The sequence below is a fragment of the Rhynchophorus ferrugineus genome, unplaced genomic scaffold, assembly GCF_030347505.1.
Source record: "Rhynchophorus ferrugineus isolate W39M unplaced genomic scaffold, kcgeb_rfMv2 rfM11, whole genome shotgun sequence".
In the NCBI taxonomy this organism is placed as follows: Eukaryota; Metazoa; Arthropoda; class Insecta; order Coleoptera; family Curculionidae; genus Rhynchophorus; species Rhynchophorus ferrugineus.
Genome location: NW_027472590.1, coordinates 9,209,872 through 9,224,304, shown reverse-complemented (window position 1 = coordinate 9,224,304; position 14,433 = coordinate 9,209,872). Strand labels below are relative to the sequence as shown.

The 14,433-nt window shown below is 33.7% G+C and overlaps 1 protein-coding gene across 2 annotated transcripts in view; it reads left to right on the top strand.

The window, feature by feature from the left end:
* The window catches only part of LOC143205264 (uncharacterized), a 41,963-nt gene extending 31,999 nt beyond the window's left edge, over nucleotides 1–9,964 (top strand). For both annotated transcript variants that reach the window (XM_076418448.1, XM_076418449.1), the window contains exons 2-6: nucleotides 2,350–2,515; nucleotides 2,580–2,687; nucleotides 4,597–4,725; nucleotides 9,363–9,566; nucleotides 9,621–9,964. In XM_076418448.1, the coding sequence (XP_076274563.1) occupies nucleotides 2,350–2,515; nucleotides 2,580–2,687; nucleotides 4,597–4,725; nucleotides 9,363–9,566; nucleotides 9,621–9,835 (822 nt within the window). In that variant the 3' untranslated portion in view covers nucleotides 9,836–9,964. The remainder of the gene's footprint in view (nucleotides 1–2,349; nucleotides 2,516–2,579; nucleotides 2,688–4,596; nucleotides 4,726–9,362; nucleotides 9,567–9,620) is intronic.
* Nucleotides 9,965–14,433: the final 4,469 nt, after the last annotated feature.

Here is a 14,433-nt window from a genome sequence, read left to right as displayed (position 1 = left end):
TTGTTTAAATGTTATTGCCGGTAACAACTTCTTTTGAGCCTCCACTGCGTTCACAGTTTTCGATGCTCATTTCACCACATCTAAACTTAGCATACCAATCCTTAATGATAGATTTTCCTGGGGCAGTGTCCGGAAACTTGGCATCAAGCCAAGTTTTTGCTTCAACTGTATATTTACCTTCAAAAAGCAATATTTTATTAACACCCGAATTTCCTTTTTATCAATTTTTTTCACAATAACAAAAGTTGCTTCACTCAAAATGCTCTAATTCACAAACGAATGATCCGAAAGCTGTCAAATGTATATACGCATCTTTTGAAGTTTAGGGCTAACCAAAAAGATATGGATTTAATTCTGGTAGCGCCATCTTTGTCTCAGGCTGGGGGCTTTTCAATTGGGCTGTTAAATACAACATAATAATATATAAAAAGTCATTTTATAACAAATAATAGAAAAGAACAATTAAATACTGAAAATATTATTTTATAACCCAATTATCATCAGCTGTACATCTTACAATATTTGCATTTTTGGTCTCTATACATTTATAAAGATTTGCTGTTATTATGTGGGGAAAAATCACGAGTGATGATGCTATACATTTCACAGTGAGAAAGTCGTGATATATCACGACTGCGGATATAAGTGGAAATATATTATCGCCAGTCAACGTATTATTAGAAACGTCCATGTTTTACCCATTAACATTTCTTTTGTAATCATTAATAATTTACGGTATATCTCAACAGATGCTGTTATCCTGTACAAGTAATGTTTTTTGTTAATAATACTAATAATATTTTGCATACACATAAAAAATAGTAGATTAAACTGTGAACTCGTATTATTGCGTAAAAAAGCACTTAATGTTGTAAAACTGCCTTCAAAAGATGCTCGTCAAAATCACTTCGTTTAATTTTTCTACAACTGGTATACGTTATAAATGGATATATCATCTACAAAATATTGCAAGCTATCTCGTTATAGTTGTGGTATATACCTGGTGTATAAGAAAAAACAATTAAATACAAACAAGCAACGCCTTTTCGTTAAAGAAAATTGATCAACTATTTCTATCTTTTTCGACAAATTTACATTTTCGACATTTTGTTATTCCATACTCGTTCTGAATGCATAACACAATAAGAACATTTTTGAATATGACTTTAGAGCGTATTAAAAGTGTTTTTGTCTTATTTCATGGCTATTCATGCAACTATAATCTACTATCGTCACTTTTTGGCTCTGAAATGATATCTTGTTCACAGATCAACCAAAAAATGATTATCATTCGTGTTTTTTTTTAATACAAAAACAGCAAAAATTTTTATTTAAATTCTTTGTAGAAATTGGAAGCAAATATGTATTTAAAAATGTTGTAATATTCTCACAGAAAGAAATAGAAATATTCCATCAGTATAACTCACCTAGAAACCCCCTAGAAATTTATTACAGATTTTTGGCACCATCTTCTCACATCTCATTAAATCATTTAAACAAATGAAGCAGGAGTATTTTTACTCTAGTATTGTTGTGTTAATACTATAGCTACTAAACTACTACTACAAAATTAAAACGAATTTTGTTCGTGAATTCTCAGACAACTTAGACAATAAAACAGATTATTGTATAGTACATTTGTGTAGAAATTGGATTAAAAAATTCATAAAAATCATCAACAGGAATTGCTTCAATGATCAGCTTATTCCTCAGATTTAGCTCCCTCTTATCATGCCTCAAAAAACTATTCCTTGAAGAATTTTTTGCAAATGAAGAAAAATTATTACTATTGTAGATAAGTATTTTGCAGACCATTAAGATATTCACACCAGTGATGTGTATTAAGGTTTTAAAAAAAAATATAATGAAGAATAAAATCATTGTTACAACTCGAAATTCATAGAATTCCTTGGACAACAAAAATTTGTCTCAGAGGCTAGTCCAGAAATTTGAAATAATAGATTTTCAAAACTTAATCCTTGAAAGATTTTTAAAAATATCTATGTCCTAAACTTATCATCATCATGCTTCATCAATAATTGTCAAATACAATTATATGAAGAAATATATTGATTTAATGTAACAAAATAAATAAATTCGATTTATTAAAAATGTGTATAATAATCTCATTAAACTGTTTATATAACTAATATTTCTTTTAGACCGATTCATGGAAAAATCGTAATACCATGAAACAAGCGAATTAATTTTCTATTTTTATATAATACCCAAAATCATTAAACACCTTTTGGTTGTTTAATTTTGTGGTAATTTTTATGTGATGCTAAAAACAATATAAAAAACATTTGAATTGCTTTAATCCATTATAAAACCGTTGATAATTTTTAGGTACTTTTTACGTTAGTTTTGGTCGGCCTTAGTCAATCCAAGAAAGACGATCGAGACAAGAGGGGTACCTTTTCGTTTGCGGATACCTTCGAATCGCTCAAGATTCCTCATGGAGATACTCAACTGTTCGATCTAGGGGTCGATACGTTCTTACCCATACCACAGGGTAAGGAATTTTTTTTTCTTGAGTATGGAAAGAGATGTCACTATTTATTTTTGTATCGTTTTAGGAGATCGCATACACTCATCTAAAGGAAGTATAATACCAGTTGCTTCATCGAACTCTGTGGAGAAACCTGTTCAAGAACCACAAGAACCCATTCCACAACAACCTACAGGTACATTTATTTATAGAGTAATAGGGAGAAAACTAAATAGGTGTCTCTGGAGGAAAGTTTTGCCAAGGTCCAATATTTAGATGGGGTTATAGACGCTCATTCAAGTAATTTAATAAAAATTAAATTAAAAGAAAATTAATTTCTGAAACATTTTATTCAATAAGTTCTATAAACATATAAAAATTAATATAGATAAATATAAATTTATTTAACAAATGTAAATATAACATAACAACTTAACTATGAAATATAACAGGTCAATCCAAAAGTCCCCGGCCTGACACAAAGATGGCGCTACTTGAATTAAATCCATATATTTTTTAATTAGCCCTAACCTTCAAAAGTTGCGTGTATAGACAGCTGCCGGATCATTTGCTTATGAATTATAGCATTTTGAGTGAAGTAAGATTTGTTATTGTGAAAAAATATGGAAAAGAAGGAATTTTGCGTGTTGATAAGATATTGTTTTTTGAAGGGAAAAAATACAGTTCCAAGTTGGCTTGATGCCGAGTTTCCGAACACTGCCCCAGGAAAATCAACAAATCAAATTAGACTGGGTGAAATAAGCACTGAAGACGGTGAACGCAATGGACGCCCAAAAGAGGTTGTTACCGATGAAAACATTTAAAAAATCCACAAAATGATTTTGAATGGCCGTAAATTGAAAATTGACACTCTAAGGATATCAACTGAACGTATACATTATATCATTCATGAATATTTGAGTATGAGAAAGCTCTGTGCAAAGTGGATGCCGCGCGAGCTCACTTTTGACCAAAAACAACGACGAGTTGATGATTCGGAGCAGTGTTTGACGGTGATCAAGCCACATAAACCCGAGTTTTTGCGTCGATATGTGACAATGGATGAAACGTGGCTCCATCATTTTACTCCAATGTCCAATCGACAGTCATCCGAGTGGATTGCACACGATGAACTCGCTCCAAAATATGAGAAAATGCAACAGTCGGCTGGCAAGGTTATGGCGTCTGTGTTTTGCCATGCGCGTGGAGTAATTTTCATTGACGACATTGAGAAGAAAAGGAATATCAACAGCGACTATTACATAGCGTTATTAGACCATTTGAAGGACGAACTCGCCAAAAAACGGCCGCATTAGAAGAAAAATAAAGTGCTGCTTCACCCAGGCAATGCACGTGTCACAAGTCAGTAAAGACGATGGCAAAAATCCATGAAGTAGGCGTCGAATTGCGTCCTCATCCATCGTATTCTGCAGATCCAGCCCCTAGTGACTATTTTATGTTCCCAGATATCAAAAGTATGTTCACTGGGAAGAAATTTTCGTCGAATGAAGAGGCGATCGCCGAAAATGAAGCCTATTTCGAAGCAAAGGGCAAATTGTACTACAAAAATGGTATCGAAAAGTTAGACGGTCGCTATAATAAGTGTACCATCCATAAGGGGAATTATGTTGAATAAGAAAAACTTATTTTGCCAAAAATGGATTTTAATACGGTAGGCCGGGGACTTTTCAATTGACTTGTTATATATCCACCAGATATATAAAAGAATATATCTAAAAAATATACATGTCATATACAAAATATACATACAAGCAAACTTTGAGTATCTCCCTGTTAATTCTTTTATTTATCAGGATTCGAACCCGCGACTATTACAACCACTACGCCAGCAAGCCGGCCCGTTTTAAAATTATATTTGCATGTTTCATTCAAAAGTATATGGTGTAATTTGTTACAATTTCTAATTCTATCTGGAATAATTTGAGAGACTATTATATACTATCCAATTAAAAAATTAACTTTTTTATTATATCTGAGAAAAAGTGTTGAAAGAAAAAGTTTTGTTGGTTCTTGAGAAACAGTAAAAGACGTCGTTGTGACCACATGGAATAGAAATTTACGTTCTAGTATACATATATTTGTAGGTACCGCAATCATCCCATTAATACCACCACCTGCTGTTCCTGTGAATGCTGCTGCATCCAATGTACCTTCAAATAACGGAGCTACGTTCTTAGGATCCGGGGCATTAGGTGTCGTAAACCTTGGAAATGGTAATGTTATTTTTTTATTTGTTATTGGAAAGAATATTACAAGTATACACGGTTTTAGATCTAAGTGAACAAAAGCTCCAAATAAGCAGCCCATTTTTTTTATTGGTTCTAGTTTTCGAAATACTCAATGAATTTAATATATAGTCTATTTAAAGTTATTTTGTATATATGTTAGGTAATCTAAATTTGTGATGTCAAAACATCGCAATGTTGGCGCATCAACTGTGAGTTTTAGTTCAGTTGTGCTTTGATATATAACACAATTTTAATGAGTATTCGAGAAGGAGCCGATTGATCGAGAGTAACGGCGCAATGGGTTCCTAAACTGCTGAACTTCGAGCAAAAAAGAAAAAATAACAAACTAACAAACTTGAAAGTTTGTCGACGCTTGGTGACGCGAGATGAGGCGGAGGGGGACATTTTTAACGCGAATCTTCACTACAGGCGAGCTATAGGTACACTATTACACTCCCGAAAACCAGGTGTCATCTAATGAGCGGTGGAAGAAGTAGGAAGGGGCGCTAGTCAAAACGAAGGTATGGTATTCTGAGACCGGCGGGGTGTGCTGTACGTCAATTTTCTGCGCACCCAACGTACCATTGCTGTATTCTACCCTAACCTTCTCAAAAACGCACGTGAAACCCGCTTATCATTCGAAATGGAGAAGCATTCCAGTACGAAGTTCGATTCTTCTCAAGGATAACGCGCGCCCTCATACCGCGCGTCTCACGCTCGATCCAATATCGGAATTAGCACCCTGCGACTACCACATGATTGAACCACTGAAAAAAGCCCTCGGAGGTCAAAAATTCAACACCAACGACGAGGTAGAGGAGTTCGTGAGCACATGGTTGTCCAAGTTGCCCAAGGAATTCTTCGATACCGACATCAAAAAACTTCCGGAAAGATGGACAAAATGCGTAATTAGTGAGGGGAAATACCTAGAAAAGCTCTAAATTTTTGTAATTTTTTTCAATAGTATATAAACGCGCCAGAGTATTTGTCTCGATCATATTTGAACCACCTTCGTACTTAGGATTTGCTTCACGCATTCAGGTCCAACAACAGTGATCATGCTTATCATTCGCCCCAAAATCCTTGGTATCATCATTTGATTTTCGCTATATTTTGGTGTAGTCGCTCTCCTTGCTTGTAGCTCGTGTCCCTAGTTTCCCAAGTTTTGTGGGAAAAATCAAGATATGAATATATAGTACGTATCTTGATAGACATTCGAGCTCCAATCTTTGATATATTTTATAGGAATTTGATTACGTGCTTGTAATACCGTGTTTTGTGGTTACCGGGAAAGTTGTGAACAACACTTTGAAACGATGCCCATACAGCTGCTTCATTAGGTGTTGAAACATTTTGTAAACTTTGCGTCATCTATTAATTTTCCAATATCAGGTCCGACATTTATTCCTTCTTTGATTTTTGCATATGACTGTCCATGAAACCAACAGTCGCATCCAGTATCCAATGGATCATTGTACGTACTTGGATCTGTCTTCGACACTGATGACACGTCAAGATATTTATGCTGTGCTATTATTTTTGCATCAGTGATTTTTCTGTTCACTTCACAGCGTTGGTACAGGAAATGAAAAGTAGACATGTTCACCCAGTAACCACTTGTATAGCTTTGTTCTGCACGCGTTACAAAACGATGTCGGTATTCATAACTTGTCAGTTTTCACTACAGTAAAACCAAATTACTGAAAATACGCATCTTTGAGAGCATTTGTCATTATTTTTCCACATTTACCCGTCACATAATATCCACAAACGTAACAAAAACACTTCAAATCGACTTTCCAATGTTGTCTCTGCATTTTCACAATTGTAAAACACAATCGCAGCAGAAAAACAAGTTCCAGATGATGTTTAGTACAACGTCGTCAGCTGACAGCCGTTAAAAAAGCGCAGTGCTGCCACCATGCGCGAACCCGAAAACTAGAACCAACCTTGATACAAGGATTAATGATCTGACTTCAGGACATCAAATAACGCTAAAAATCATTTTTATCTGTTCGGATCCAAATATTGAACCGAATTTATAAAATTGTGTAGTAAATATTAAATTGTAAACACCAGCTTATTTTCTAAGCTATAATTTAATCTAATTTCGATTTATATATGTTTAGTAGAAGTTACTAAAAGGTCAATTAATGAAAATTGTTATTAGAAACCAAGAAAGTATTAACGATTACAGTAAAATATTCAACTGCAAAGTCAAATATAGTCATTTCAAATGAACTAGATATTTACCGCTTATAAAGAAACACAAAAAATCGGTACTATATTTGAACAGGTGTACTTAACTGCACCTAAATCATTTCGGCCGAATTATATCGAATGTGTTGGTAAAAGCAGTGCCGGCAAGTAGGTCGCCAAGCTTAAAAACGTATCATTTATTTGAATTAATAAATTACTACGACTGTCACTTGTCCCGCTTTATTTAAACGCACTTATTCACTTGCGTGACATGACAGGCAGATATCGCCGATCTAGATGAGATATCGTGAATTATATTTACTAATTATTTGCAATAATATAATCGCAATTCCAATAGTAAGTTATAATTCAGGCTTCTCACCTATCGAGAATATAGTAAATAATATTAGGTGCTTACATGTTTTTTGGTCAGCAATAGATCTTGTATTCTTACTTTTCCTAATATCGAGGCAGATCATTCTGTTGAAAACTTAAAACCTAAACGAACTAAAATCTAAACCTTGAAGTAATATTGCTCCGTTATATTTCAATTGTCAGTATTAATAGGTGAATTGAAAAGTCCCCGGCCTAGAACATAGATGGCTCTACTAGAATTACATCCATATGTTTTTTAGTTAGCCCCTAACCCTCAAAAGATGCATGTATACATTTGACAGCTGTCGGATCATTAGTTTGTGAATTATAGCACTTGAGTGAAAAAACTTTTGTTATTGTGAAAAAAAATGGTTAAAAGGGAATTTCGCGTGTTGATAAAATATTGCTTTTTGAAGGGAAAAATACAGTTGGAGCAAAAACCTGGCTTGATGCCGAGTTTCCGGACACTGCCCCAGAAATATCAACTATGAAGGATTGGTATGCTAAGTTTAGACGTGGTGACCGAAGACGGTGAACGCAGTGGACGCCCTAAAGAGGTTATTTGCCCGACGAAAACATATAAAAGATCCACATAATTATCTTGAATGACCGTAAATTGAATGAAATAGTAGAGGCTCTAAATATATCAACTAAACGTATATCATATCATTCACGAATATTTATTTATAAGTTACTCCTAATCATAAGCAGTGTTTGAAGATGATCAAGCGTAATAAATCCGAGTTGAAGAAAAAGGAAAGTGCTGCTTCACCAAGACAATGTACGTGTCACAAGTCAGTGAAAAGGATGGCAAAAATTCATAAATTCGCTACGAATTGCTTCCTCATCCACCGTATTCTCCAGATCTAGCTCCCAGCGACTATTTTCTGTTCTCAGATCTCAAAAGAATGCTCGCTGGGCAAAACACATTTTTTGGCAAAATTAGTTTTTTTTATTCAAAATAATTCTTTTCAAGGGTGATACGCTGATTATAGCGACCCTCGAACTTTACAATACCATTTTTGCAGTACGATTTATCCTTTGCTTCAAAATAGGCCTCAGTTTAAAATGTTGCCGTTTTTTTTTAAATTTTCATAAAATGATCTTTTTATCCATTTTTTTTCACAATAACAAAAGTTGCTTTACTCAAAATGCTTTAATTCACAAACTAATGATCCAAAGGCTGTCAAGTTTAAATACGAATCTTTTGAAGGTTAGGGATAACTAATGTAATAAAAGGAACTACAATTCAATTTACAGTAACACGTGATGTCACTAAATAATCATCATGGAAATATATTGATATTAAATAACGATAAGAAGCAATTTATAAGACAGTCATAGAAGAGAAGCACATAAGAGCTATTTTCCAAGCTGAGTAGAATAATAGTTGCACCATATTGTGGTCCCATGAACTAGAGTTTACTCCAAAAGAACTTCTGATAAGCTGATTCGTTAAAAGTGATTCGCGATTCTCAACAGAAGCCAATGTCATCTTCATGTGGCTGAAATTGTCCAACGTCCTGTCAAAAGATTGAGAACATTTCTGGCACCAGTGTATAAAAAGGCACGTCCTTTATCTCGGCCTATTGTAGAAATAAATTTTCAGAAGGATCATCCAAGGAATTGAAATAAAATTCATCTTGAACATCATCTATTCTCGGGAAACTCGAACAACTTGAGAAATCTCCTAACATTGGTTACTCAAGCCTTAGTACCGGAAGAATTCAAGAAGACATTTACGTGCTTTAAATATGTTAACTAAAAAAGTCTTAAAGAACTCAATAGCTTCAAGTAATACTTTTTAACACTAATTACAAATGGTGTTTCTTACCTTATGTTTGGTCATCTTCCAGGTTGAGAAAATACTGACTAGTTTTTGTAGATTACTAACGTAAATATAGTCCTAGAATATTACGCCGTCTAATTTAAATACCTCAAAATTAATTTACCTAAACTAAACTTTGGAAATCTGTCAATTGTTTTCCATTTTGGATTCATAGAAAAAAGAAAATAAGTTCAAAAACATATAACTAACTCTTTTTTAGGTGCATTTGCTCTGGGATCTGGTGGTATCGGTTATTCCAACGTTAGACAACAACCGAGACCGAACGGCAACTCCCCACTGTACCCTCTTCTACCAGCCAGTCCTCATTTACTTCCAGCAGCGACCCCAAGCCAACAAATACCACCTGGCTTCCAATTCACTCCACCACTGTTCAAACCTAACGATGATTTCCCCAAATTCCCTGGTAAAATCATCGTCACCACCCATCAGCAAACATAACCAACCGATGATATTTCAGATCCCAACGGATACGAACCCTTGGACCCCAGGAACGTGAGGTTCGGAGCCCAGAACCCCAGAAAACGACCGATCAAAATCAGGATGAACTTCGCCACGCCCACTGTTCCCCAAGTCCAAGTCCAGCCAGTCCATCCTAGTCAGAGGCCGCAGCCCGGTTTCGGAGATCCCATCCCTAGATTACCTGCACATTCGGTGACCTATTACAAGAAATAAAATAGTATCGTATTGTGCATTATTCTCGTTTATAGTTAATTAAATTTTGAATAAGTTAATATTGTTGTGTATATAAGAAACATATCGAGGAAGTATAGTTTTCTTGTAATATATGTTAATTTAAACTATTGAGTATGTGTGATTTATAGTCCCCCAGTTTTTAAATACTCCACCATTTCATCAATATAAATGTTCCTCCGCCATTTTATCATCAAACCAAACCTATTAGTCTATATATGATAGCAATTAAAAATCAGTAAGTTGTCTTCTTTCACATATTTTACTAAATATAGTCTTTACAGAATCACAGGTATCTTCAGACATTCTTGTTTCATTTTGGTCTAATAATTTTAGGATAATATAAGGCATCGAATCAAACACAAATTTCTTGAAGCTTTCTATCAGTAAATATTTAACAAAATTCGTTTATTCTACGAAATATAGGTTTAAAATTATGTACTCAGTTTCAGTTTTAACTAAATGTTTGAAAATTCTTGTTGTAAATATTGATAAAACCACGCTTGTTTTATGATTAACCATACAATTTTGAAAATAATGATTGTAACTAATTGATTATAAATTTGGTAGTAAAATTTTAACAGATTTTACGAAATTTCATTTATTTAAGGAATGATTAGTCTTTCAATAAATGGAAAAGGCGTAACTGGATTATTTTACCTATTGGAATTTGCATTGACCTAAGTGCAATCGTAAAAGTAAAACAATTATCAGACTTATTTATAAGTTCATAGTTATCAACTTTTTACTTGTATCAAATAATTTTAACAATAAAAAAGACAGAAAAGTTTTATAAATTTAACTGAAATATATCTTTTTGTTCATGTTAAGATAGGTTCAGATATTTTTGTAATTCATGACACTTTAACGAATTTGTTCTTACTTGGGCAATAAAATCTAAGCATTACTTAAGTCCTGAATCGCTTCGTACCAAAATTCCTTGTTTATTGAACTTCAGTTAATCATCTTTAAAAAGGTTTGCATTCAGTAGCTATTATTTTAGTGGAGTTGTAACTATCAAATAATTGATCCAAAACTACAAATATATACCCTTTGTGTAGCTTATTTAGGAAGGATATCAATTTCTAAAATTAAAAAACAAATATTTGTTATTTTCTAAAGTTGGTCACTCGCCAGTCGGTAGGCTTAATGCTGAGGACCGTGGTTCGGAACCCACGTTAAACTTTAGTGCAGATAAACCCAAAGTTGGTAAAAGAAGACTTTAAAATATATATTAAAAAAAATTATATGATTATTTTTTTTATTATTATTTAATTATTACATTGCTACTAGTCGTTTTCGACTAACCTACAATCTGTCATTATGATAACTTAAATCTAGGTATATAATAACTAGGTCCTCCATCGGTCCTGTCTCAGTCTCTGGTGAAATAATGTTTATACATGTCACTGCTGTATTTTTTATTATATGCACCTCACTGCACAACACTACACAAGATCAGATGCTGAATCAAAAGCTGAAAAACTTCAATATTCTCATCAGAATGGAGTCTTTACTCATGCCCTTTTGCAATTCTCTAGATTTCTTGACTTACTGTGGGCATCTGAAGGTCTCGATGTAGGTAATCAGTCCTATAATATTTGGGTGCGCCCACAATATCTCTCAGGACTTTGTTCTGAAATTTTTTTATTTTATTTATGTTACTATTTGCAGAACATATGTACTGATAATTGTGATTTTCTTCCAATCAGCCAGCATATTTTCCTATATTATTTCAATTCCAGTTCTTTTCTTTCCTTCTTTATATGTTCCTTCCAGTGGAAGATTCGTTCCGAGATATTTAACGTTGTTTCTATATGGAATGGTAGTATTATTTAATGTTATTGATGCTTGTATGGTCTGTTTATAGGTGCACATGCACAGATTTACTTTCATTAATTCTTATTTTCCAAGCTTGTGTCCAATTATTTATATTGTCACTTGCCTGTTGTAATTTTTCTGAGGCTTCTTCACTATTGTCTCCGACAGCTATAATCGCAGTTTTATCAGCAAGTACAGCCAACGTAATATTCTCCATTTGTGGTATATAACAAGTTTAGAGTAGATAGAGCATTTGTCCCAGTACACTTCCTTGTGGTACACCTGCTTTAGCTTCTTTTATTGTAGAGTAAGCTTCTTCTTGTTTGACTCTAAACATTCTGGTTGTAATGTACGATTTCAATAGTTCAGTGTGTTGTTTTGGTAACATTTTTCTGTAGTTTATGAACAAGGTCTTCATGCCAAATCTTGTCGAAGGCTTGTGCTACATCTAAGTATATAACTGAGCATAATTTTTTACTTTCATACGCTTTTTCAATGACATCTGTTATTCTGTGGACCTGGCCTAACACCTGGACGCCTAAAATGGTGTGCTGATATAAAAAGACAGTCAAATAATTATTTGAAGGAAAACGATTCTGCACTTCTTTACTGTCTATGCATTCGGGTACACGACACTTTCTAGATCGATAATTCATTTTACTTATCGTACTACTTACTTATATATACTAATGAACTAATAATTTATTCTATAAACATTATAAATATTTAAACACACTGTTCCTTACGCCAAGCACAGTGAAAATGGCGCCCAAAACAAATAAATAAAAAACGCACGAGATCAGATCTCGTCACGGCTCTAAGCATTTCGATTAAAGCAGGTAATAAGTTAAAAGTAGCGACCTCTACATATTGGACGTCGCGAAACATTTTCCCAAAATTTCCTATAAAGTTAAATATCTAATTATGTGCGAGTAAGACTTGTAACTGAAATTTGTTTCCTTTGTATGCTGATATTTCAATATTTTAATTAACTAATTTAGCATTGTAGTTTCAAAAATATTAGATGTGGAGACATATCCATTACAAAGTCCTTTAAACACAATTCGCATTTATGGTGATAAATAATAACAACCTCATTTCGTCTTTCTTCGGAGTTATTTTAAACCCCAATATTTCAGCCCGTAACGAGACATAAATCTGTTCGGTTCGCATACATATTCGGACAGTAGCAAGGCCAAAGTTGACCGGACTGAAACCTTATTGAAGACAATATTGCACAAGCACAAAAACTGGAAAGGCGAAAAAATGAACGAGAATTATATTCGTGCGTGATTGCGTGGCCACAAACCTTTCTGGTTTGTCCGCAAAGCGATAAAAGAAGCGTTCGATATCACTGACGACGTCGTCTCTCACTTACTTAATTTTCGGCAATTTTCAGACGATATTTTACATAATATTTAGGTCAATTGTTCCGCTAAATGTTTAGCAATAAACATATGGTTGACTGATAATATATTCTTGCGAATTTTTGGGAAATTAAAAGTGTTCGTTTAGAGTGTAAAATTATCTTAATAACTTTTTTAAATTTAATTAATCAGATAACGTAACGAAGTCGGACAACAAGTATGAAATGTCCATAATGTAAGCCTATAAATTAAATTTAAAGGATACAGAGTGTGTTCCTGTGTACTAAATGACATCCGGTAAATTTTTAACCAATCTCATGTTGTCAAGCTTCACTTTTCAGTATGTGTGAACAAAACATTTTTTTAAATACGTTGAAAGTATTACTTTTTACTTGAATTTAAAGAAAAATGCGTCTTAAGGTCGTCGAATGCTTTGTGCAGCTTACGGCAACCATGCTCCATCGATTTCGGCATCGAAGGTGGTTTCGACTTTTCAAAAGTGGCGATTTTGACATTGAAGATAAAAAGCGTCCTGAACAGTCAAAAGGACCAGAATTATTCGATGATTGTTGGTGTGAAATATAAAAATGCCATGCGGCATTGTTAAAAGTGACACAAGAAACCATTTTCAAATGCTTTGAGTACATCGTAATCGGTGAAACCATTACGATAATCAATTACGATAAGGAAAAAAATCACAGAGACCAGCTGGTGATGGATAGATATCAGCGGCAAAAGTGAATATCCATAATTCCCAGCTAACATTATAAATTTGGTGGGATCAAATTGGCGTGGTATACTCTAAGTTGCTAAAATTTAATGGAAACATCAACGGGGCTCGCTATCGATTACTATTTGTACTTTTGAACTCAGCGATATGCAAAAACACAACTTCTTCAGTTATTCTTCAGCATGACAACCCCTTGATCACTTGTTGCGCAGCTAGTGAAAATATACATGAAAACATTATATTGGAAAGTACTACTCCACTCACCGTACTCTCCAGACCTTGCTTCTTGTAATTACAACTTGTTTGAACAAATGGGTCGATAACCTCACCAGATACTAGAGATTGTTCATTCGAAAAATGATAAAAACCTAACCATGGACGATACATTTTATTTTTTACTATGAATAAAATATATTGTACTGATTTTTTCACAATAAGGTGTCAAATTTAAGAAAATCCATCAAAAATTATATATAGTCTTATATACACAAGTGGGACCCTGTTATTATAGAGGTAATCTTTTGCTAATTATTAACTATAACATAACATCAAAATATTACTAAATATTTTAAATGTATTCTTAAATAAGTCAAAGGCAATCTTATTCACCCTCAATGTAAGTACAATAGTTCATCTAGTACAGCATTCAGCCGTTCAATCAG